Consider the following 23,251-nt stretch of genomic DNA (forward strand, 5'->3'; position numbering starts at 1 on the left):
GAGCTACAGCAGTGGTGTGGTCCTGGACATTCCTGGCGCTCTCATGCTCCTCAAAGTCTCCTGCTGCTCACTCCGACTTCACAACTTATTGCACATGGTCTGAGGTGCTCTCCATTCAGGACTGCCTGAGGTTGTGGTGAAGGCAGAACAGGAGCTGGTGCTGTTTCAAAGGGTGGAGGGGGGAGGCGGGGCACTAGGGTGGGTGGTGGGTGGGTGGCTGGCGTAAGGGTTGGGGTTTGAGGCGTGGGATGTCCTAGCCGTGGATTTTACGGAACTTTATCTTACTGTCCTGACTAGAACTGTTAGCCCCAAGCAGTGAAGCAATTTTATTTTCAGCGAGACCTTTTAAGATGACAAAGCTTTTTTCTCGTCAGTCTGATACATGTTCCAAAGATAAAGTTAACCTGGCAGGTATACCGATAACATTCTTTGGTTCATTTGTTATTTTTATTATTCTTTATTCATTATTTTCAAGTACTTGCATTTGACTGCATCAGACAATATAGTCATTTATAACAAAAGATAGACAAAAATAGGTTGGAAGCTTCAACTATGCACTTGCGTGTAAGGAAACACAAGGTAGTGATTTCCTTGTTGAATTTACCAATTTTTGCTGCATGTCTGCAGTTTTTTGGCAGTCAAGTCAAGTAACAAGGTATGTTGGCCCAACTTATCAAGGGTAGCTGTCACTGTATCTTCCAACAGCTCAAATGAAATGGTTTTCGTAACAATAGAGTTAGGAACAAGAGAGTTTTTCGGGTGTTCTGTGGCCTGTTTTTAAAACCCCATTAAATGGACGTAGCTTGCTCTGGAAAGTTTAGCACCCCATCAGCTGTCTACTGCCCTACACTGATTGGCGGTCAATTTAAGACCTTCGCTCTGAAACACACACACTGTGAGAAAAAGTGTGCTGAGTAGCATCTTGTCAAATGTTGGAATGCGGTTGGTATTCAGTATCTGACATCTGTATGTCCTGCTTTGAATACTACAGCAGGTAGCACTAGAATAGAGTGGAACCATACCACCAAACTAAATTGTAATACCATTTCATGCAATAAATGGCTCAATCTATGACATGATTCCTGACAGAAATAAAAGCTGTGGTTGAAGTTCTTGTACACTCACATTCATCAGGGTAAAATTGACCTGATGCCCTTACAAAAATGTTTTTGTTTGTGAGTTATTTCAGTTGACCCGTGTACTTCTCCAAAGACAATTTTAACCTTGACTGTGCTTCACAAGGGGCGTTTGGCCTTTTGTACTCATTCCACTCTCTGACGCGGCGCTCAGGTCATCGCTGAACCATCCCTCAAAAAGTGCTGTCTCTGAGCACAGACAACACAAACCTCTGCCTTTTTTTGACAGAGCCGAAACTGTTGTTTTAACAACACACACATTCCAGGACTAATCCCTGACCGCGTTTGTCTGAAGACTCTGAGGTCATCGAATGTTCGGTTAAAAGAAGGCCCACACTTAGAAAACACAACTCAGCCCCAGGCGTAATTAAACACATGCAGCCTCAACGCTTCGCATATTTAAATGTAATTCCTGAATCGCCCAAGGGCGCAATTTATCCTGCCCTAAATAATGCAAGAAGAGGGTACATCGGCCTGAACCCATTTGTGAAAACAAAAACAAATGAAAGGAATTAATAGATTAGGACTTTTAAAGCTTTGTCAGTGCTCTGCTACAGAAGCAGTTGCCAGGATGGTGGTGCAAGCGTTCCCAGGGGGACACAAGGGCACATTCAAGGGTACCTGTGCATACGTGATTGAGGTACACTTTCAGAGGCGCCGCTTTTGTGGGCCAAGGGCAGAGTACTTATTTTTATATGCCAGGCTCATGCGAAATAGTGACGCCTCGTATTTCCCCAGGATAACTGAAGAGTAAAAATGGCAGGACAAAACACACACACACACACACACACACACACACACACACACACAAACAAACAGACGCACACACATGCACTCATGCACACACACTCACACACACACACACACACACACAAACACACACGTATATAATATATGTGCACACAATTTACAAAACACACACACACGCACACGCACGCACACACACACACACATGCACGCATAAACAAACACATTCACACACCACAAATATGCATGCAGGCACACTCACGCACACACACACACACACACACACACACACACACACACACACACACACACACACACACACACTCACTAATAAGTGATTCTAAGAGTTTAACAAGACAATACAAGTTATATAGATACAGGCTCTGGTATTAACAACCTCAAAGACACCTAAATGTATGATGTCATCGCGTGCCTCCGCATGGTATTTTCCTATTCTGGCGCTCGCATACCTGGGAACTATTCCTATAGCAATACCACTTTATTTGTCTTACTTTGTCCTAACATGTCTTTTTTTTTGTTGCCTAGACCGAGAGAGGCTAATAATAACATTGCAACGCTTGGTGAAATCAGAATGATTCATTAAACAAACAGTCGGCGGTCCTCTGCGACACTATCACATCAGCAGAAGCTTATAGAGATACCATTTAGGAATGAAAAAGAAAGGTGCATTTGTTAAACTTTCCTATGAATTTCCTTCATGTATTTTTTTTTTTTAAGACAGATGAAAGTAAACTGCCAATCATGGACCATCAGCCTTTTCTTCGAAGAGGCTTCTGCTCGATAATGGAAACAATTAGGGGAAATGTTCCGTTGGAAAATCACTGGAGTAATATCAAACACACATGCTATAGGGGTTGAGTTCTTAAAAAACTGACAATTTGCAGTGATCCGTGATCTTTAAAGGCATGTAAATATGGTATTTGTATCTGAAATGTACGCCTATGCAAGAATTGGCAGGCATAGGCCTTGTGTTATGTATTACAATTTAAAGTGAGTCTTCTTAAAGGTCCCATGGCATGCTGCTTTATGGATGCTTTAATATAGATATTAGTGGGCCCCTAACACAGTATTTGAAGACGTTCCCGAAATTCAGCCGTGTTGCAGAATTACAGCCACTACGAGCCAGCCGCACATTGAGCTTTCCCCAAACGTGCCGTTTCGGTGTTTGTAGCTTTAATGCAAATGAGGAGGAGAGAGGCGGGTCAAGGAGGAGGGTGGGGGTGTGGCCCTGAGCCCTGAGCAGCTTGCGGCCACGGTACCATGCGCTCTGTTTACAGTGGATGTATCGCAATGGCGAGGCGAACACAGCCTTTGGCCGTGTTCTGTAAATATTCTAGAACACTCCGGGTGCTCCGGTAGCCTGGTCCTACCAGACACTCGTACATAATTTCATTTGCACAGAGAGTCTGGACGTACTCAATTGACAAACGTTAACTCACTGGATCTGCCCAGTGCAACTCTGGATCTGCCATAATCAATCGCTAACGTTTGGCCAGGAATCACGTTGCGCGCAGGCTGTAAACAAACCAAACACTGTGCGTGAAGATGTCCGTCAACGAGAGCTGACTTTAACATCATTGTTCTTAGCCACTCCCTCTGTTCGCTGATTGGACGCACAAAATTTGGACGGAGAAAACCCACTAACATAACACAGACCCAGACGTAGTACTGAAAGGAAAATTAAAATTGAGCGGAAGTACTTAGGCGGGCGGAGCCAGGCTAGTGCTCCGGCGGGAGTCCTGGAGCTCATTATCTAAATAATATCATATTATACATAGATATCTATGTCATATAATATATTTCATCACGGCCAAAAGCTGTGTGCACTTCCAGACGATATTATGAATCTCAAACGACTGCGTCGGGTTCTCCGACGTCTCTCGTTCTTCCACTTGCACATTAATCTGAAGTAGACTGAACCGTACGCTGAGGGCCGGCGATCGGCATAGGCGACCTAGGCGATTTCCTAGGGCGGCAAATGTGTTAGGGGCGCCCTTAGTGGTGACCTTAATTAATTAATTAATAATATATGAAACAAGCGAAATGAAACCAAACATTGTTCCCAAATTGAACGGACAAGGGAGCGGGTGGGGTATTAATTGTTAGGGCGCACTGATCCCCCGCTCGGAAGTCCTGTCCAGGGTGCAATTTAATGTTGAATCACCTAGGGCACCGAAACGGCCAGCGCCGGCTCTGCGTACGCTGCCGGCTGCCCGCTGCCCGCTGCCCGCTGCCGGCTGCAGGGCAGTGGTGCTTTGCGGCATTGGTGCCTGCAGCAGCGGGCGGCGGGCAGCATGTCGCAGTTCATGTACTTCAGGGAGTCAAAAGCTGAAGTTCCTTTCTCCCAATTCCTTCTCAACCATGGCTGAGATAACCCCAACCACAGTCTCGTTGTGGGCATACCAGACACGTCAAAGAACCGACGTCTGCCATAACATCAACAGCAGAACGGTTATCCAAATAACAAATAAGTGTACAACACTTGCGTGACAGTGTGTGTAATCACACACACACACACACACACACACACACACTCACACACACACACACACACACACACACACACACACACACACACACGTAGGTATACTTCCTGGGGGGGGGGGGGGGGGGTTATTACTGCCCATTTATGGACCGTTTTTTTCCTCACATGAGAAGCCCTAAACCCCTACCTGCTCATTGATTAGCTATAAGTCCATTTGGATAATATGAGTCTAGGGCTAAATGATTGGCTGAGTAAATGGCAACAAAAATCACAAAATGTTTTTGATGGAAGAACGAGCCAACATTGAACCACATGTAAAACCCTCCCAGCGGTAGGATTGACCTTTCGCCTTTCTGTACTCAAGACTGGAAGGAAGTTTCCAGCATAGATTTGCTCGAGCAAACTTTTCCATTACGTTCATTCCGTTTTTCTGATATGTGTGATGTGTCTTCACATGCCGATACCGACGAGTGAATAAGATTGTGTTTATCCAGACAGATATGCGAGCAGACAGTGAGGAACGAGGGTGTTAGTTCAATAGCCTAGGGTTTTCTTTAGTGTTTTTTTATTTTTTCGCTCGGATGAACCCCTCCTTTGATATGATTTCAGATTCTGATGTCTGAATAGAAAAAAGACAAAAAATCTGTTTTATGTTCACTTTTTTTTATAATTTATTATGAAGACTTTTATCCAACGCATCATACAGTTGATGAAGATACAGGTCGTTAGAGAGCAGGAAGACGTTGGGCATATTGGACCCTTGCAGACTGCAGGAACTGTGGAATATGCGGAATTTGGCTTGGAGTCGCACACCCGTCCCACTACACTTTCGTGCCAACATCTATATCGTGTAAAGGTTCAAATGAATGAGCATGAAGGCCTAAGCATACCTCGGCTTCTTCAAAAAGCTATTCGTGTGGTGTGGGTCTATATCACAAAGGAGCCCCTGATTACACCGTTCAAAATGAATGGCAATCAACCGCGCTTCCGCTCTGCTCTCTAGTGGGAATACGTTAACATTACACTAGAAAATGCCAGACGCCATGTATTTAAATGTCCTCTAAAATTGGTGCCTATTGTGTCATACTTGTATACGAAACAGCCCACGTCTCATTCTAATATTGTGAAACTGTCAACTAAAGTCAAGTTTTTTTTAAGACAGGTGGACAGACAGAGGGTCGTAGGTTAAGGGCAGGAACGGGACAGGGGACAGGGGCAGGACCACGAAAAGTCAACGTCCCAGCCATATTGGAGAGGCCTATGTAAACGAGGGATGTGGGGGCTGGGGTTTTTCTTGATAAAAAGCTCTGTAACTTTGACATCTCTGATAGGATTTATATTTAATCATTATAATTGGTATATTTATATCGAATATCTTACAATAAATGTATAGGCCTATATATGCATCTATCTATATGTATACATTTTTTGGAACAAAAATGATTTAAAGTCGGCAAGAATACATAACAAAAGTAAGCAACTAAGAAAAGAAAATTTGAAGATGCTTTTTATCTAGAAAAATTGCAGTCCTCACGTCCATGTTCGTTTACAGGATACGGGCCAGCCTTGGCCTCCTCAATATGGCGGCGACGTTGACGTACAATCCAAAGGCCAACGCTACGTCTACGTACGCACGTCAGGGAACAGAAGCGTCAACTGCCACACTCCCGGGTGATGTGCGCATGTGCAAAGCAGGGACTTTACGCGGCGCCTGCGCACTGCGGTTCATTATAAAGGCACTAGCTGTCTCCGTCTCTTTCCACCTTCAACCATCGTGAACATGTTGGGTGCTGTGGGACGTTGCTGTACCGGGGCTCTGCAGGCGCTCAAGCCTGGCCTCCAGCCACTCAAATCTCTCGTCGGATCCCCGGCAGTCCTCTCACGTAAGCCCACCCCCTCTACTAGCATGCACGAGTTTCGAAGAAAGTAAAAGGAGTTTAAAACCAAAGAGCTAACGGGTCAGGACGGCGGCTAGGCTAACTAGTACTAGCCTTCAGTGAGGGTGGGCGGATCAGGCCGCGGTGTTAAAACATAAAATAATCCGTGTGACTCGGTCGTTTCTCTTTGAGGAAGGTGAAGCCTGGGTTCCATGTTGTCTCATGGGTATATAGTGCTAGATGTCTTACGGCTGGGCGTTTTTGTCATTGTGTGAGCGCCGATGACCTTTATGTGTCACTACATGCTTACGAAGCTAATCCGTTAGCATGTGGCCAACAGTCTGCACTATTCAAGTCATGGATGGCAGGCATTGATCTATTTATGATTACAAATCACGTACGCTTGCAGCATTTGTAAAGAAAATGCCATTGCTCTCTGCGTTGACTTTGAGCAGAAGGTGAGCCAGACCGGCGCTATTTAAGTGACCATGAGTATTCTCGTGTGGAGGTCACCTCCCATGGTCCACTTTCAATCCCTATGAAGTGTGCATTGAAGTTCCCCCATGATCGCATGTTTTGGTCACCGGTGGATCGCCAATTGCGTGTAACCTTTGCACATAGGGAACATGGGCGGAGGACAACCCCCTTGACATTGGGGCAACCTGATGCTTGAGCTGTCAAACTTGACCAGTCTTACGGGAACTAATCATCCCAGATGGCAAAATAGGTTGACAAGTTACAGGACTGTAATACGATTTCATAAATGAGAACTCTCTAAAACTACAATTGATGAATTCACACACGCCTTAGATATTCTGTTGAGCCTTGCCATCGTCGCCCTAATTCATCTTCTTTTAGGTCTATTCCTGCCGTTTTTTTTTTTTTATAAAGTCTCTTGACAAGCAGAGACTTATCCAAAACCCATAGGTTACTAATGCTCTGAAATGTCCTTCTACTTGAAGTTAAATTTCCGGTCATTTCTCTTTCCTCCCGACAGGCAGAGACTATGTGTCGCCTGCCGCTGCCGCTGTCGTCGCCCATGGCCGCATCGTGGCTGTCATCGGTGCCGTTGTGGACGTCCAGTTCGACGAGGGCCTCCCTCCCATCCTCAACGCCCTGGAGGTAGCCGGGCGCGAGTCTAGGCTAGTCTTGGAGGTGGCCCAGCATCTTGGTAAACACCCCACTGCTCACTGTATACACCTCTAGGTCATGTTTGGGGATGTAACGCTGTATGTATCTAGCCTGACGCAGTAGATGGTTTGGGACACTGTGTTGCTAGAGGCAGGCACTTTCAAAGAAGTACGTGCCAGGTGATTGGATGAACTAGCGGTCTATCGCCCATCATGCAGTTCCTTCAGTTCGCCCATCATGCAGTTCCTCCAGTTCATCTGTGAAGTTTTAACCTTTTAAAGTTCACCTTCTAGAGAGGACAGTCTTACCGGCAAAGTAACTGTTTTTAATGTGTAACCCTGACGCAGTTCTACCTGCCAAATAATTCAAATATATCCTGTGTTAATTGCTTTGTAATTAACGGTGTGATTTCTCCAGGTGAGAACACTGTGCGTACCATTGCCATGGACGGTACCGAGGGTCTGGTGCGCGGCCAGAAGGTCCTGGACACTGGCGCCCCCATCAGGATCCCCGTGGGCCCCGAGACCCTCGGCCGCATCATGAACGTCATTGGAGAGCCCATCGACGAGAGGGGTCCCATCTCCACCAAGCAGTGAGTCTTGGGAGAATTTACGTTTGTACCTGCCAGTGGTGGAAGAATCTACAGATGAAGCAATTCACTAAATATGCACTGCATTTTTCTTTATTTTTGTTTACCTGCCAAATTGTCATTGTTTCTTTGTAGTTTAAACTAAAGGTTTGTTTGCTGACATTTTGAGCGCTCGGCTTGGTAGAGTGCAAAGGTTAAGAATAGCCAGGAATCCCCCAAAATCAATTTTCAGTGTGTATGCAAATGTATAGCAGCATTGCGCTACGGTGGTCTAATTAGCAGATGTCTCGATTTCAGTGAGCAATGCATACAACCCATTCTACCCAATGGGCCAATGACAAAGCACCCTTCTCTAAAACATGACAATAAGTGACCTGTTGTATTAACGTCTCCCGCAGGACTGCCCCCATCCACGCTGAGGCCCCCGAGTTCGTGGACATGAGTGTGGAGCAGGAGATCCTGGTGACGGGCATCAAGGTGGTGGACCTGCTCGCCCCCTACGCCAAGGGAGGCAAGATCGGTACGTGGTCCCTGGCTCATGTTGTCCCTTCCTTGACAAAACTATCTTTTAATTGTGTGAAAATTTTGTTTGCAGGAAAGCTTTATGTATTTGTTTGTTTTGTGCCGCCCTCTTGGCCAGGTCTCTCTTGGAAAATAGATTCAAGTCTCAGATTGAAAACTCAGACTTATCTGGTTAAATAAAAAACACAATTGTGATTATGGGATGATTGTGGTGGACCGTGACGGTGGGTTTGAATGGGGGAGGAAGTAACATCGAGGGCATGGGACGGCAAAGAGGGATCCTCGACGACTGAATCCTAATATTACCTTCTTTCTTTTCCCTCGCCTTCCAGGTCTGTTCGGCGGTGCCGGCGTGGGCAAAACCGTGTTGATCATGGAGCTGATCAACAACGTGGCCAAGGCCCATGGTGGTTACTCCGTGTTCGCCGGGGTGGGCGAGCGCACCCGCGAGGGAAACGACTTGTACCACGAGATGATTGAGTCCGGAGTCATCAACCTCAAGGACGACACCTCCAAGGTACATGTAGTGGGCAGTAACGCGTGATGTCAGGGAAAACACAATACTACGGGTGTGTGTGTGTGTGCCACTCTGTGGATGCTTTTATTCTTGGTACGTAACGCGTGTACATTCTTGGCTTAACTGCCCCTCCCCCTCATAGTCAGAAATGGAGCTGCTATATCTGGCAGTGTGCATGCCTTGCCCGGGCAATCGCATTACACTGTACCAGTTGGTATTGTGTAGCTCAATCAAAGCATGGCGTTCACACTGCCAGGGTTGTCGGTTTGATTCCAACGGGGACCGTCCATTGCAATAATGTATTCACACGTGCATGGATTATTGTTGTGGTTTAATATTTATTGGGAGTGAGGCGATGTGTGCTTTTAATCAGCTTGAAGGGAAAATGGGGTTTAGTCAAATCCCCCATCACAGCAACATGAAATCCTGAAGAGCAGGTCCCACAGCTATGAAAGTTGCAATTTTACTTTTCAGCTAGCTTACAATTGCCTGTATATAGATGTAGTCAATGCTGATCGATAGTGATTTATATGATGTTGTAAATAACATCAAATTAGGGCTGTAACGATACACCAACTCAAGATTTGGTTTGTATCATGATTTTTGACCCACGATTTTTTTTAAATTTCAAAAGCATTTTATTAAAACAACACTTGTATAACAATTTACTGAATGTAACATTTAATAACAAATAATTTGGAACACTGAACAGATTTGAAGAGAGAGAATAATATTAAAGTATAGCTAAATAAATAACCAAAGATTTCTCTCTATTCTGTAACAAAATAATACTGCTGAAAAATAAATGGAATTTTACTCCATTGAGGAAAGGATTCAAAACACCATGTAAATTAAGTCATTCTCATAATTCAACAAAGTAAATTAAATAGCTCCCTTATTTGAATAGTTTGGTAGCACTAAGTTCCCGCTAGAAAAAAAACGGTGCCGGTCAAAGTCGAAAATTTGTTGACATGCCGGTCAAATATCCTATTATCGCTTCTTATTAGGCTATATGCTTAAATAATGACATAATCAGGCCGTATAGAATGCAACATGTTTAATAGCCTAACTTTCAAATAGATGGGGATAAAACAAGAACACCTGATTCCCAATAACGAGGCATAGTGTTACGAGGAGTAGTGTATGTTTGTGCGAGAATGGCAGTGTGAGTGACGTCAGCACATCTTGCACACTGCGACTTTAACTGTCATTTCTAACCGTTGTCTCTGCCCCCCCCCCACCCTGTCCTCCAGGTGGCGCTGGTGTACGGCCAGATGAACGAGCCCCCAGGCGCCCGTGCCCGTGTGGCCCTGACCGGCCTCAGCGTGGCGGAGTACTTCCGTGACCAGGAGGGTCAGGACGTGCTGCTCTTCATCGACAACATCTTCCGCTTCACCCAGGCCGGATCTGAGGTCGGTCCCCGTTAGGAATTCAGTTTGAATTCAGACACGCAGAACAATGGTTTAATGCGTAGCCTTATTGTTATTATTGAGTCTTATTGTTCTTTCCCACAGTTTGGGTTTAGATATTGATCATATTGTAATCATGTTTGTTTTGAAGCACATATTGACGCAAACCATTTTGTATGATAGTTTGCTTTACAAAAAACTCATTACAAAAATATCTAATATAAAAATTAACTGATAAACTGACTAAATAAGATAATCCATTTTGGGTGGTGCAAATTTAATATTTTGGCTAGTTTGTTTGATTCATAAATATCTAAATGGCACAGGAATGGGTTCTTAGTTTCTGTCCTTCACGGCAGTAGGGAAGAAAAAAATAATTCTATAAATATGTAATTGTTATTTCACTTGTAATAAGACAGTATAAACAAGGAAGTAGACTACTAATATGGCGTGTTGAAAGTTTGATGCTGACCGTGAGTCCTCTCCTGTCCGCCCAGGTGTCCGCCCTGCTGGGTCGTATCCCCTCCGCTGTTGGTTACCAGCCCACCCTGGCCACCGACATGGGAACCATGCAGGAAAGAATCACCACCACCAAGAAGGGCTCCATCACATCTGTCCAGGTGAGGGGCTGTTCTGGGGCTTCCTGTCCTGTCCAGGGTGTTGTGGTGTTAACTGCAGCCCCACTTTGTAACAACTTTTTTTCAATTGTCAAGGAAAAAAACGATTGATTTTCGTTTCATAGTTGTGAGAGGCTCGACTGCAACCCTAAAATCAGTTGGTGTGATCCTACAATTCCAACGTTGGTTAAGATGGATAACTGGGTAATGTAGTGCAATATCTTAAACTTAAGTCCAAACTGGCGCTATGTCTCCAACATTGATTGAAACATGGTTGACACCCGGTCAAGTGCCTTAATAAATGTTTTTCCCCCACAAGGAACCCTTTATTGTATTTTAAAGAGGAAAAACATGTTAACAGGCGTTTGCGTCTTTGCCTCCAGGCCATCTACGTGCCTGCTGACGATCTGACTGACCCTGCGCCCGCCACCACCTTCGCCCATCTGGACGCCACCACCGTGCTGTCCCGTGCCATTGCTGAGCTGGGTATCTACCCCGCCGTGGACCCCCTGGATTCCACCTCCCGTATCATGGACCCCAACATCGTGGGCTCCGAGCACTACGACGTCGCCCGTGGTGTGCAGAAGATCCTCCAGGTGCGTTTACCCATCATGCCTTGCAGTAGGCCTGTTCACAATGCACTAAATGCCTGCATTGTGGTTCTACAAAACCTTTTTTGAGACTTTAAATCAAATCAGACGTTTTGATGAATTGGTTAGTCACACTTTAGTACGTTGGGTCAAACCTACCCGCTGGCTAATTCAGGTAACTTAAAACCTACTAGCTAGCTAATTCAGGTGACCTCTGGCTAATTCAGGTGACCTGAAACCTACCCTCTAGCTAATTCAGGTGACCTGAAACCTACCCTCTAGCTAATTCAGGTGACCTCAAACCTACCCTCTAGCTAATTCAGGTGACCTCAAACCTACCCTCTAGCTATGTCGGGTGACCTCAAACCTACCGGCTAGCTAACTCGGATGACCTCAATCCTAACCGATAGCAAATTCAGGTGACCTCAAACCTACCCTTTAAGCTAATTCAGGTGACCTCAAACCTACCCTCTAAGCTAATTCAGGTGACCTCCAAACCTACCCTCTAAGCTAATTCAGGTGACCTCAAACCTACCCTCTGAACTAATTTAGGTGACCTCAAACCTACCCTCTAGCTATGTCAGGTGACCTTAAACCTACCGGCTAGCTTATTCAGGTGACCTCAATCCTAATTTGGGGGTACCATCAATCTAATTTGGCTGACCTCAAACCTACCCTCTAGCTAATTTAAGTGACCTCTAGCAAATTATATTGACCACAAACATAGCGGCTGGCTAATTGAGATGAAATCCATGAACTATTTTACAACAATTGGCATATTGTTTGGTCAGCTAATCAACAAACGTTATATTTTAGTCCAAACCTGCACTCTTAATAAAATGACTGGCATGGAAAACGCATTAAACGTTTGGGCTTTCAAACCACACCCATTTTGACTCAACATTTCCTCCTTCCGTCTCCACACCTCCTCAGGACTACAAGTCCCTGCAGGACATCATTGCCATCCTGGGAATGGACGAGCTGTCTGAGGAGGACAAGCTGACGGTGGCCCGCGCCCGCAAGATCCAGCGCTTCCTGTCCCAGCCCTTCCAGGTGGCCGAGGTCTTCACCGGCCATGCCGGCAAGCTGGTGCCCCTCAAGGAGACCATCAAGGGCTTCCAGAGCATCCTGCATGGTATGTAGCTGCCGTCTGCATGGCCTCTGATAGCAGTCGCTTTGTTGGGGGTAATAGTAGTAGTGCTGAAGATGGGTTTAAAAGAGCCAAAATGTGTGAGTAGCTGTCACAACTAGGGATGTGAATAACTCACATTTTTCATGGTCGAATAGTCTGGGTGGTATGAACGAATAATCGATTATTCGATGTGTGCCGACATTCACAAAGGCAACCATGGTTCATCGGCAAGAAATCACTTAATATCTTAAACGCATAAAAACAACTACCTGCTGAGTAGTTCCACTCCAAATTGTCTGTGAAAAAATGCATTAAACTGTAATCAGAAAACGCGCTTATATGCTATAGATCCTATAGTATCTGTGGTATAAAGGCTGGGAGGAACTTCAAATTATAAATATGTACATTTTATGTTGAAAGTATAGACCGTCGCGAATCCCATTGAAACGAATGGCGAGGTGATTCGGTCTTCAAAACGAGAGCTGGTAAATTGTGAAAAATGAATTAAACTGTAATCAGACAAGACGGTTATATGCTATAGACCCTAGAGTATCTGTTGTATAAAGGCTGGGACAAATTTCGAATTATAAATTTGTACAATCCATAGCGTTGGCTTATAGCTGAGCGGACTAGAAAACCTCCCGTTGCCAAGTCGTAGCTAAGGTCCGTCCTAAAGCTTTTGAACTATTTACTGGAGGAGTGAATAACATTTCCGTTGCACGACAACATTACGGGAAGGTAATGATTGTTCCAGGTATTAGTCAAACCCTCAGGCTTTACCAGGGAAACAATCTGGACCCTCTGGAACGAATAATAGAATATTCTGAATCATCCCTAGTCGCAACATTTCGTCACGCGGCCCCCTACTGACATCAATAGTGGGCTACCCAGGCGTCGTGCTACATGGATCAACAAAACAGTTGGCTAAGTCCACTGGGAATGGTAGTGGTTAAACATTGGCCCGCTTTAAGGTGTCATCGCTGAATGTTGTAATACCCTTGCAGCCTATCCAGAACACTGGAGCACTCCTCGTGTTGAACCTAACTAGATTCATTTTTGGCCCTGGTTTGTAGCGCCCACCAATGGCCGTGCTAGACTTTCAACCAGGGTTCGTTTTTTGCTGCAAGGAAATGTTTGCTTAATTTTTTTGCATGACGGTTGGCCAGAGCTTTTTTTAATAGTTTTTATACCTCCTTTTTATTGAATTTGTCCTCTCCTCGTTCCACAGGCGAGTACGACGCTCTGCCAGAGCAGGCCTTCTACATGGTGGGACCCATCGAGGAGGTGATCGAGAAGGCCGCCAGGCTGGCTGAGGAGCATGGTTCTTAATAAATCTCCAGACAATAGAACCGTTGTGGGGTGGGGGGGATCGGAGTGTATGCAAGAATAGAGAGGATGGGGATACTCCTCAACTTGGAGCAATTGGGGAGGGGTCAGGGTTTATAAAACACATCAATATGCATAAAATGTACCTGTCCTGTCATCCTGAAAAGTTATATTTAATGTTTCCAATGAATGGAAGATGGATTAAAGATCTGTCTTTACATAAAAAAAAGATACGTTCTGTATCAATTCGTTTTCTAGTTTTGTGTTGCCCATGCCAGGATACAGTTGTTCCTGGTAGGTGTGGATGTCTGCGTTCATTTTGACCACTAGATGTCACCCATGAGTCAAGCTGTTGCAACTTGTTGACCAGAAATGAAAATAAAAACAAGTAACAAAGAAATGATTTATGGCTCTCTGTGTATCACACGCTAAGTTTAGATTCCTGAATAATATCAAGGCTTCCCTTCAATTATTGCAGAATGACCTTGAATCTGCCTATAGGTAGTACTCTGCTGCTGTAATAGGTCCGAACTGACCTTTCAACCAGATCTATTTATATAGATGGCCCTGTCTCATGGCCCTGCGGTCTTCGGTGAGGGTTTCAGTTCACAATAGTATATCCAACCACCTGGTGCCGCTGTTTCAATTCCATACAAAAAGCTCTATGGCATGACTTTTGAACAGTATTACCGATGCATTATTTATTTGTACATGATGGAAGTATGTTCTTTCCCTGCGAGAGTTTTGTACTTTGTTAATGCATAATTAAAAATATTTATATTTTATATACGTTGGTAGTCAAGGTGGGGCCCAATTGTTTAGGCGGCCGCCTTGACCATACACCGCTGGGGGAAACACTGATTATTTACAAGAAACTATTCTATTTAGCGAGCCTTTCAATATTGTATTCCACACTGAATAGATTGATTAGAAAAATGATTTGCAAGCAGCAGCCTTGAACCCTTTGTCGGAAATAAATGTTCAGCTTAATTTCATCATCGCTTAACACTGATAATCCTGCCAAGGACAGCAGGCTTTGTGCTATCTTTATGGTATCGATTCGCCCCAGACTTTGCATGCAAAGTTGCCTTTATTGTTTGCATTGTGATCACACTGAAAAAACATTTCACTACAAAATCAAGCAAATGCTCAAGTAAAAAAAAGGCAGTTTGTTTCAGTTGGAAATCCTTTGCGATGCATTGAAAAGGTTGCAAAATCATGAGCTCTCCCAAGATAGTTTGAAGGCCTTCGTAGCAGAGTTTGTGATTTGCGAAGGTTTCCGGTTTGCAATTCGGCGCCATTATTTGATCGCTTTCGCTGGGGGAATGGCTGAGACGGTGAGCAAGTAGTCGACGAAGCAGCTCGGCATGTATGACATTGGCAGCCAGAACAGCTTGGCGTCCCATCCTGGTGAGTAGCGTTTCCGCGGCGACACCCCCGCCACGGCGTGCTCCATGCAGTGCACCACCTTCATCAGGTCCGCGTCGGCCATTTTGGGGACACTCTTGATTATTGGCTCCACTAAAGAAACGAAGGATGAGGGTGCTTCAGAGCATGTCTTAGCGCCTCTCTTGTATGAAGGTGCAAAATGTGACCCGATATGTGAACAATATATTTTTTATACTTGAATCCAATGTTCTCACACACACACCGTTTCCTGAATGATTAGTCACAGAAATTACATTCACAAATCAAATGTGTAGATTAATATTTACATAAATGTATTCTCACATCAAGTCTACAAGCTCATGCATGTTGAAACATATTGACCCTCAGGCTCTTGTTTGATGACTACGTATGTTTATACAACAACATTCTAGATTCCAATGGTATGCGTCACTATTTTCAGTACAGGAGTCATCTGCCTTTTGACTGGTCTGAATCAACATGCTAGAAATCCAGATCAAATACAACTGTTGACCAGATGTTTCTTTGACGCCAAAATGTTATGCTCAAAGCTCCACGGAAGAATATTACAATTTTACAGCCCATTAAATCGATGGAAAACCAATAACTTTACGGATGAAAGTAACGAATATCTATTCAGGGGTGATAGCTGTGGTTCAAACGGAGGACCACCCCGGTATCTTCAGTTATTGGAAATGAATGTACGATGGGTGGTTGCAACCACTTGATTGGTTTATTCTAATATACAAAGAGAAAAAATTATAATCTCCCATTTTCTCACAGGATAATGAGAACGAATGTTTAGTTAACTATGCGGCGAGTCTTGAGGCTCAGAGTAAAGTGGGAGGAGGATCACATCAAGGGAACTGTGTTTACATTTACATTTAGGGCATTTATCCGACGTTGATTATATTTTTTTCTTAAAGGTGATATCATGCTTTTGCTACTTTTCCATTTGTTTCTAGACTGTTATATGACGTATGTATACATGCTTTACGGCTGGTTCAAGGTTCAAGGTTGAAGTCTGAGCCCGCTGACGTAATAGTCTGACGTCGGTGCAGTTGGCGGTGCTGAAGTGCAGAAGTCGCGCCTCCGGGCTACCCCCATTGTTTACAACTTCTAGGGGCGGTGTATTTGCCGAAACACAAGCAAAGTGTTCGACCAAAAGCAACGGACTGGGATACTCGGGAGGGGAACGGTCGCAAAACCAACCGTTTTTTTTAAAGATGCTGAAATTGGTTTCGCAGAAATGAACAGTGTGAGAATCACAAGCGGTATTTCTAACATACAGGCATGTAACCCTATTCTAGTAGTACTCCCAGATGCAATTATTAACCCTAAAAAAATTGTATACGTTTTTACCTTTCTGCAGATAGTCGGGTCCGTAATCGTCTCGAACCGCCTGGGGCATCTTCTCCCAGATCCTCTGGTTGCTCTGCCAGTGGGCCTCGTAGGCTGTGACAGCCGTCCTGAAGAAGCCTGGCTCGATGGCGCACACTTTCACCCCAAACGGTAACATGCTGATTCTGGAAAAAAATGAGTCCTCCAACCCTTTAGCAATCTGAACACAGCCCCAAGGGACGAGGAGATAAAACTGATTTTTATGGAGCCATTTATGGAGCCATTGAAACGGTATCGGAACCAGGATAGTTCTGTGTATCCGCCACAGGAAGTGCTTTGGATGTTTTTATTTGGATTATCTCGATTAGGGGTCGGCAACCTTTTCTTTGTAAAGGGCCATTTATGGTTAGAAATGGGTGTGGATAGTTGTCTGGAGCCACCTATATTTTTTTTGTAATAGGCTATTTAGCTACTTTAGCAATTAAATAGCCTGTATAGGCATATTCAACTTTTGAGTCCAACCCTTTCCGGGGGGGGGGGGACTATGTATGACGTCATAAAAAAGGCTTTATACGTTCAAACAGCTCATCTAATATGCTACTTCTTGTCCCCTCAAAAGGTTAATAGGATGGGGGAGGCATGAAATGGTTTTGAAAAGCAGTTTTCTGTGATTTTCCAGGATATTACAGCCAATTATATTTGTAGTTCAGCCATTTTGGATTAACTGCCACATGTTAACAGATGTTATTTGATTTGATCCTGATGAGACCATTTGGGATTTATTTAAACAATGCTCGCTAAGTGTGTGATCCCGTTTCTCACAAATCCCATTAATATCTAATATATCTATTATAGATTCACACATAAAGTCTGTTGGCAGACAAGCTGAAATTGTTCAGATCAATAATGAGGCTAGAGGCAGGGATCTCTGCCAACAGTAGTACACGGTTGTCAATGGCAAATTGGCTAACAAAAGAAACCATCAGAAATAGAGGTTAGAGAGAAAAAGAGAAAATCGGGCTCACAAAATAACCAACATAATTGCTTTAAGGAATTAGAACATTGTAATTGAACAAATTAAACAAAAATGGCTAAGAATTGCTGATGTGAATTAGCAAAAGATTTTCCACTTCGTAACTTCGGGAAAAAGCTGACTTTGCGAACTCTCTTTTTTTGCGGCTGCTGCTATGCTCCTACCTGAGGCTGTCGGTGAAGGACTCCACAGCATACTTAGAGATGCAGTAGGCACCTGCGCAGGCACTGACTCTGCCAAACACGCTGGCCACGTTCACCACCCTGCCTCGGGACTTCTTAATGAGCGGCAGCACGCTCAGCGTCACGGCGACCACCCCGTCTATGTTGACCTCCATCATTCCCTTGTAGTCCTCGAAGGTCAGCCAATCCCATGGCGCAGATGGCGTGGCCACCCCGGCGTTGTTGACCACCGCCCACAGACCTGAGGAACACACACACACACACACACACACACACACACACACACACACTTACTTTTGTAGAACCGTAATATCGAGATTCCAGGAGTATTTATTTTCCGTTTCAAAACAGGCGTTTCTGATGGACAATATCATTTAAGCCTGGTTCTGTGAACCACAGTGGGCCCAAGGGCCAGGTTTCCACACAAGCCGTGGATAGAAACCACAACAGGGGGAGCCCTAGTGGCTCACCCGGGCTCAGTCCTGAACACAGTGACCTGGGTTCGAATCCTGTCCGTAGTCATTTGCTGCATGTCCTCCCCTCCATCTCCCATACCTTCCTCTCTATGTCACTCTATAATAAAGCATAAAAATGTTGAAAAAAACTATATCAAAAAAATATTTATATAAATAAATATAAACATATAAAAAAAGAAACACAGGGTTTCCTGCTGCTACAAAGTGCTGTGGGGAAACCCTGCAACGGACCCCAACGCACCGCGCTCTCCCACTTTGGCCTCGATCATGGCGGCCACCTTGGCGATGCTCTCCTGGCTGCGGACGTTGAGGTGCGCCGTGGTCATCCTGGAGGAGCAGCGCTTCCGCAGGTCCTCCTCGCCCTTCTCCGTGAAGCAGCCGGCGATCACGCTGAAGCCGAGCGAGTCAAGGTGGCCCGCCAGCATGCTGCCGAAGCCCGAGTCGCAGCCCGTGATGTACACGTGCTTGGTGGCCTTGTCGCCCACGCGGGCCAACTCCCGCAGCCAGCGGTACAGGAAGTAGACGACGACCGCGCCCAGGACGTACAGGTACATGCCTGAACCGCCCAAGAAACGAGAGGGATCGGACACAATGTTGGTTATTTTTATTTTATTTTTTTACATTTTTGGTGGGAGATTTTTAAATGTGACATATTATACCCTGTCTATTGTCATTGATACAGTAAACCACTCTCAGGCTATGTTACCTGAGACAAACGACTTCTGTAGTGTGCTGGTTTTTAACGAAAGTGAAAAAAAAATTGGGATTTAAAGGTGACCTATTATACCAACAGCTGTGAGTGTGAATAGCCGTTACAAGACGGTTTGAAAATCGGGCTCTTCTGACGTCAGAAGTGAGCGTGTCCACCTAGATGTGCGCTGGATAGATCAGTCTACACGCCTACCCAGTGGACTCTAGCAAACGTTGCTCATCTATCCGTCGGATGCTACAGTCAAACGTTGCTCATCAGGTGGGCGTCGCCCACGTGATGTCAGAGAGGACGATTTTCAAAACGGCTTGTAACGGCTATTCACACTCGCAGCTGTTGGTATAATAGGTCACCTTTAAATCCCAATTTTTTATGAGAGAGGTTTATTTGCCTGAGAGTGGTTTACTGTATCAATGACAATAGACAAAGAAGATTATTTTGAGGGGAAAACGCAACAGACACCAAACGACCAAACAAAACCAACTTTGCACACAATGTTAAAATATTTACGTGGTCCATGAAGATAGGACACTGCTTGACATAAAGCCCTGTTACTTAATTGGTACTTGCACGCCTGCTGTGTGTAGGAAATCTGTACATAAATCTATCCTATACAATTAGCAATATGAACACCCTTTGCCTAGCCCACTAATACTGCCACTATCATACTACTGCTGCTGAAACTGCAACAACAACTTTTAGTTGGGGTATAAAATGTTAGCATGCTGTGTTTCACATGTCTAACATGGTGCCATTACCACTGTGGCCCACTGCAAGAGAAAGTTCTGTAGTGTCCGTTGTAGCTAGTTGAAACTTGCAACAAATGATTGTAGCCTGCATTCTGAGGACAACCTCACAATGAGTAACAGAATCAGAGACAAAGGATAGGTATGAGATTATTTTGTGATGTACGTTGGACATTTGATCTCTTGTCTTCACAAGTGCCAGGAAGGTAAACTGCCATCAAAACCTTGAACTTAGTGACCAGTTCTTCCCAGAGATATCTACCTGGCCATAATCTTTTCTTGTTATCTAGTTCTCCCTCACACACACACACACACACACACACACACACACACACACACACACACACACACACACACACACACACACAAATCCTTGCTCCAAAGCTCTCAAAATGTCCCAGAAAACTCACAGACCTACTTCCTGATGTTATTTTTTTAACCTGCTGTAGGGAGTAGAGAGGTTAAGAAACAGAGTGCACGGCTTGCTGCTGCCAACTTCCTTTCACAGCGTTCCGGGTTCTTCCACTTGTCTCCTTAATTGATTTATATGTTGTACTGGATCCACACAGGACTGAACCATGCAGTATATAGAGAAAGGCTTTACTAAAAAATCTCATCGTCAGTCTTGGTTTTGCCTAAACGTTCACAACTCGTTCAATAACCGTCGTTAATATACCTTAATAGGCGTCTATGCATATATCTAGGAATGATAGGCGGCATATAGGCCGATATATTGACCGCCAGCAATGCTTACATCTTGTCAAAACAGTTACAAATGAATAATACTAATAAAATAAAACACTGTTTATTATTTCCTTCACACAAAAATACACAACAGACGTTGCAGTGAAAAGAAAATGCTTACTTTCTGCTGAGTTTAAGCCTCCAGTCTTTAAACAGAGGGAGATTTAAGCCCAAGAATCCCAGCTGCAAGTTCACGTGTGAAGCGGAAAGTAGCGCTCCGCACTCTGTAGGGAAAGGGTCACATGGGGCGGTCAACTTTCTTTCGGTTCGTGTTTGTTTCCACCAATCCCGAGGCTGGAGCCGGGATAGCATCCTTGTAAATAAATGCTCTGACAAGGTATACGATTGAATCATTGAAAGTAAAACTGGTTTAGTCTGGTGGTGTTCAAAGGCCACGATGGGGCTCCATTGGAAACCTAAAACGTGTTAAGGTTATTTAGAAAAATGTGAGTTGGATGTTTCCGGAGAGTAAAACGTAAAAGAAACGAACTAATAACTTACTATTTGAAAGGAGTAAAGTGTACACCAGGTGGCAGCAACGTTGCAGATATCGGACTTTTTCGTATACTTCTCTGTTCATGCCCTTTGACACCAATTCGATCTCAGTCCAAATATTCTAGGCCAATTATTAATTCTTTGTTGGCTGCAACGCTTTGATACAACTTGGTTCCGTTGCCATTTAACAGATTAGACATGGAATTCCAAAGCAAAGAACACACTGAATTAGGCCTCAAAAGGGCCAACTCAACCAGTGCTGTTTATTTGTCTTGTGAGCATATGCTGTACTTTGTGCATGCATGTGTGCGCGCTTGCGTGCGTACCTGTATGTATGTGTGTGTGTGTGTGTGTTTGTGTTTGTGTTTGTGTGTGTGTGTGTGTGTGTGTGTGTGTGTGTGTGTGTGTGTGTGTGTGTGTGCGCGCGTGTGTGCATGTGTGTGTCCACTATGGGGGCCAATCAGTGGCTCCTATAACGTCCCACTTAAAGTGGCTTCGAACATTTGTAGCATTGCCCCGACCATGGATGAGAGTTCAAACCAGGACCGGCTCTAGCCATTATGGTGCCCGAGGCGAGATTAGGATTCGGTGCTCCCCCTCTAGGGGCGTAGGTAGCATTAAAGGTTATCAGTGGCCCACAATTATTTTACGGACACATTCAGGGTCACTACAACATGCCAAAGACCCCACAAGTACTGCCTAATCACCACCAACTCATTCTCAGTAAAAATGTAGACAGAAAACATCAGACACCACAAAGGTTTCAGGCAAAATCGATTTTTAAATTTTTATAAATAAAAATATTTCTCAAACAAACTTTATCATTAACAAATATGTGAACAAAAGCGCTATTAAAGCTGCACAAAATAAACTTCTGCGATAAACAAGTAGAATAATACAGCAGTAAGAAAAAGACACTGTTCATTCATTAAAAATGATTTCCTGTTTCCTCATGAAATATTTATAGTTGAGGTTTGACCCAATTATTAACAGAGCCGGACAGTCCTAGTCAAAGCAAATATTCTTTGCTTCAATAACATGTGTTTAAAAGGTGCTATGTTGAATATAGTAAAGATCAGTTGTCCCTTCTCCAGCAGCTGGGGGCTTCTGCAGTTATTTCCTCATTGGATCTGGAAACTTATAGAGTAGATGAAGTAAGCCAAGCAAAAAGCAAGCAAAACATGTAGCTCCTGCTGCAGACTAGCTATGTAGCTACTACAAATGTAATGTCTATGCCTACATTTTTATGTAAAAATGAGATGACTACCCCTTTATTGGGTTCATTCTGAGGATGTAATAAGTAAGGAGGTGATCCCATCCCCTTTAAGGCTGAGATTTCCTGCATAGAAGCACAAAACAGTCATTACATGCTGTTTACGGGTACACAATATGCAGAACATTGATTTAATGTCATCCATCATTCTGATTGGCAGCTGGCTGAATCTTGCGAGTACCCCTATGAGACGATTGGTTAAGTCAGGACATTGAAGAATTTCAGAGTTGAGTGAAAGATGCACCACACTCAAAAACTACTCCTGAGTTTGCCCCATCTTCACACGTTAGCTTCCCCTGTGGCACTGCCTCAGTGTAGTCTATGTCAATGACATCAGTGAGGAATTCCTTGCATTCATCATGAAATGCCTCATTCCTTTGGAACTTTCTTTTTAAGGTTGGAAATACAATGCTCAGCAACATGAAGATTATCAGCCCGTCAAAAATCTTCTATCCTGAACGGTCACCTGAGACTAGTGTTCATCCACAATGTTGGCTGAGTATTTAGCAATTTCATGAACCTTTTGTCTTCTAAGGCATTTCCTTTGTGTCTCCATATGTCTATTCATTGAATCCTGTATTGTACAGTGAGACCCGTAGCTCCTGAACGTTGAACAATGAAATCCTGGTAGCAGAGATTGAATGGTTTTTGTTACCTTTTCTTTTCATCCTCTTAATGGACCATTAACCACCCAGGCGAGGGAGGTCTTTACTGCACTTTTTGACCCTCTCTTTTTGAGGTATGGA

At 44.2% G+C, this 23,251-nt stretch overlaps 2 protein-coding genes across 2 annotated transcripts; one reads left to right on the forward strand and one right to left on the reverse strand.

Moving 5' to 3' along the window:
• Window positions 1–6,137: 6,137 nt before the first annotated feature.
• On the forward strand, window positions 6,138–14,502 carry atp5f1b (ATP synthase F1 subunit beta). Its single transcript, XM_079734047.1, has 10 exons — window positions 6,138–6,272; window positions 7,264–7,437; window positions 7,815–7,989; window positions 8,385–8,506; window positions 8,841–9,025; window positions 10,279–10,437; window positions 10,932–11,054; window positions 11,435–11,647; window positions 12,575–12,776; window positions 14,002–14,502. The coding sequence occupies exons 1-10, from the start codon at window positions 6,170–6,172 to the stop codon at window positions 14,100–14,102; spliced, it is 1,557 nt and encodes a 518-aa protein (XP_079590173.1). The 5' UTR covers window positions 6,138–6,169; the 3' UTR covers window positions 14,103–14,502.
• A 767-nt stretch (window positions 14,503–15,269) lies between these two features.
• On the reverse strand, window positions 15,270–20,955 carry LOC307075058 (retinol dehydrogenase 16-like). The gene is made up of 5 exons (XM_079735566.1): window positions 20,859–20,955; window positions 18,780–19,094; window positions 18,045–18,303; window positions 16,869–17,032; window positions 15,270–15,620 (listed from the first exon to the last, which is right to left on the reverse strand). The coding sequence occupies exons 2-5, from the start codon at window positions 19,090–19,092 to the stop codon at window positions 15,400–15,402; spliced, it is 957 nt and encodes a 318-aa protein (XP_079591692.1). The 5' UTR covers window positions 19,093–19,094; window positions 20,859–20,955; the 3' UTR covers window positions 15,270–15,399.
• Window positions 20,956–23,251: the final 2,296 nt, after the last annotated feature.

Source organism: Pollachius pollachius, assembly GCF_949987615.1.
Source record: "Pollachius pollachius genome assembly, chromosome: 4".
Classification (NCBI taxonomy): domain Eukaryota; kingdom Metazoa; phylum Chordata; class Actinopteri; order Gadiformes; family Gadidae; genus Pollachius; species Pollachius pollachius.